At 42.2% G+C, this 2,410-nt stretch overlaps 1 protein-coding gene across 1 annotated transcript; it reads right to left on the bottom strand.

The window, feature by feature from the left end:
- Positions 1-668: 668 nt before the first annotated feature.
- On the bottom strand, positions 669-1,936 carry LOC133785051 (uncharacterized). Its single transcript, XM_062224313.1, has 4 exons — positions 1,857-1,936; positions 1,379-1,759; positions 1,049-1,328; positions 669-707 (listed from the first exon to the last, which is right to left on the bottom strand). Exons 1-4 carry the CDS (start codon positions 1,934-1,936, stop codon positions 669-671), a joined length of 780 nt encoding a protein of 259 aa, XP_062080297.1.
- Positions 1,937-2,410: the final 474 nt, after the last annotated feature.

Below are 2,410 nucleotides of genomic sequence, written 5' to 3'. Positions count from 1 at the left end.
GCAGTTGATCAAAAAGGTCGTCTATCATAGGCAAAGGATATTTATTCTTAATGGTGACCTTATTGAGTTCTCGGTAATCAATGTACATTCTCATACTCCCGTCCTTCATTTTCACAAATAAGACTAGTGCTCCCCATGGCGAATGGCTAGGTCTTATGAACCCTTTATCCAACAACTCTTGTAGCTTGTTCTTAAGTTCCTTTAACTCTGCAGGTGCCATTCGATAGGGTGCTATAGAGATCGGTGCTATTTCTGGTGCAAGCTCGATTACAAACTCGATTTCTCTGTCCGAGGGTAGTCCTGGTAATTCCTCGGGAAACACCTTCGGGAACTCACAAACAATATGTACATTTTCCGGTTTTAGTTCTGACTCCTTGGATTTATCCACCACACTCACCAGAAACGCCGAACAACCATGTTGCATCATATTCTGTGCTTCCAGTGCAGATATTATGGGTGTCTGAAAACCCGCTACTTCTCCTCTAAAGGAAAAGACCTCTCCTTCTTTTGGCCTGAACTCTACAGTCTTCTTCCGACAGTCTATTGTAGCCTCATGTTTGGATAACCAATCCATGCTAAGTATAACATCATAATCTGGTATACTCAGTTCTATAAGGTCTGCTGGGCAGTCCCTACCCTCTACCATTACAGGCGTTGACGGTAACCACTTATTTGACAACATCATGTCTCCCGACGGCAACATTGTACTAAAGTTATGCTCAAACAGTTTATAAGGCATACTCAGTTTATCAATCACATTTATAGAAACATAAGAATGAGTTGCTCCAAAATCAATAAGGACTCTACACATCATACCAGATATAGGAAGCTGACCTGTGACTATGATATTGTTGTTGGCTGCTTCATTCTGAGTTAAGGCAAAAGCCCTTGCTAGCACCAAGTTGTTATTATTTTTTTGTCCCGCCTTCCATTGTGGGCAATTCTTCCTTAGATGTCCCGCTTGACTGAACTTAAAACATTTATTGGTGCCGGCCTGGCATTCTCCCGGGTGTCTTTTTGAGCATTTAGGATAGATGGAGTGCTCTACTCGATTGCCTTGGTGATTCCCACGGTTTCGGTCATTGAAGCGATTATTGCGATTGTTATGGTTCTGAGTGTTGTGATTGTTGTTATTCGTGGCCGGAGGTCTGGGTCTCTTATCAGTGCCATTGTTTTGCCCTTCATTAGCCTTCCTTTTGTTGCCCTCGTTGAAGCCCTTGTTTCGATAGTTCTCTCTTCTGGCAACATTATCCTTCCATATCCGTTCTTCCAAATATTCGGCTTCAAGTGCTCTATCAAGTACTTTTGCGTAACTGACCACTTCATCACTGGTCATCATAACATCCCTAGGATCTTCAGTATGAGTTCCCTTACAAACCTTTGGACTCGCAAAGTTTCAGTTGGCACAGTAGGAGCAAATTTTTCCAACTTATCGAACTTATGTGCATAATCAGTGACAGATAGGTTTCCTTGTACCAGAGTTACAAACTCGTCAACCTTGGTTGCTAGCACAGCCGCACTGCAATACTTCTTGCTAAAAGCCTGGAAAAATTCTGCCCAAGTCATGGTATTCAAGTCACAGGACTGTTTAATTACATCCCACCAGATTCGTGCATCCATTTTTAGTAAATAGAATGTACAGGAGACACTCTGACGATCATTCAACTCCATATGATCAAAGATGGCATCGACCGATCTTAACCAATCCTCTGCCACCATTGGATCAGCCTTCCCTTCAAAGGTTGGTGGGACTTGTTTTCTGAAATGTTCATACACTGGCTCAAACCCATAAGTTACAGGTAGTGGTGCAGGTGGTGGTATTGGCGGCTGAGGTTGCGCCACTGGAAATTACGTACTCCATGGTACTAAACTCTAGGTCATCTTGATCAACGTCATTCCATGCTCGATCCAATTGAAGAAGTGCCTCTGAGTACATCGACAGTGCTTCCCTCAAAACCCAATATTACTCTATGGGCCATATCAAGGCTCCTATTTTGTTCATGATCCCCTGAATGCGATCACAAACCACCCTTGGTTTTTTCAAAACTGTTATCTGCCAATCGTAGGGATCCTCCTCATGCTGGACCTTGGGTATTGCGCGGATCTCCTTCAGTAGTTGTTTCTTAGTAGTTTTCAAAATAGGAGGCATCTTACTATACTGCAGTTACGAAACGATAAAATTAAAATAAAACAGAAGCAAGTAATGGCACATAAACAAATACTTACAACACAGTGAGGTGAGGTTTTCCCGTCTTTAGTGTGTATGGGGAGGGTCCTTGGAAACATGGACGACCTGTCTCTGATACCATTTGTAAAACGCCCTAAACTAGTACTTTATAAAACATTTGCATACTCGTGAATTTATAGGAGAAAAGCCACTTATTATAAAATCTCAATAGGGCCTTGTTAA

Source organism: Humulus lupulus, chromosome 6 (assembly GCF_963169125.1).
Source record: "Humulus lupulus chromosome 6, drHumLupu1.1, whole genome shotgun sequence".
In the NCBI taxonomy this organism is placed as follows: Eukaryota; Viridiplantae; Streptophyta; class Magnoliopsida; order Rosales; family Cannabaceae; genus Humulus; species Humulus lupulus.
This window is presented reverse-complemented; position numbering and strand designations above follow the sequence as displayed.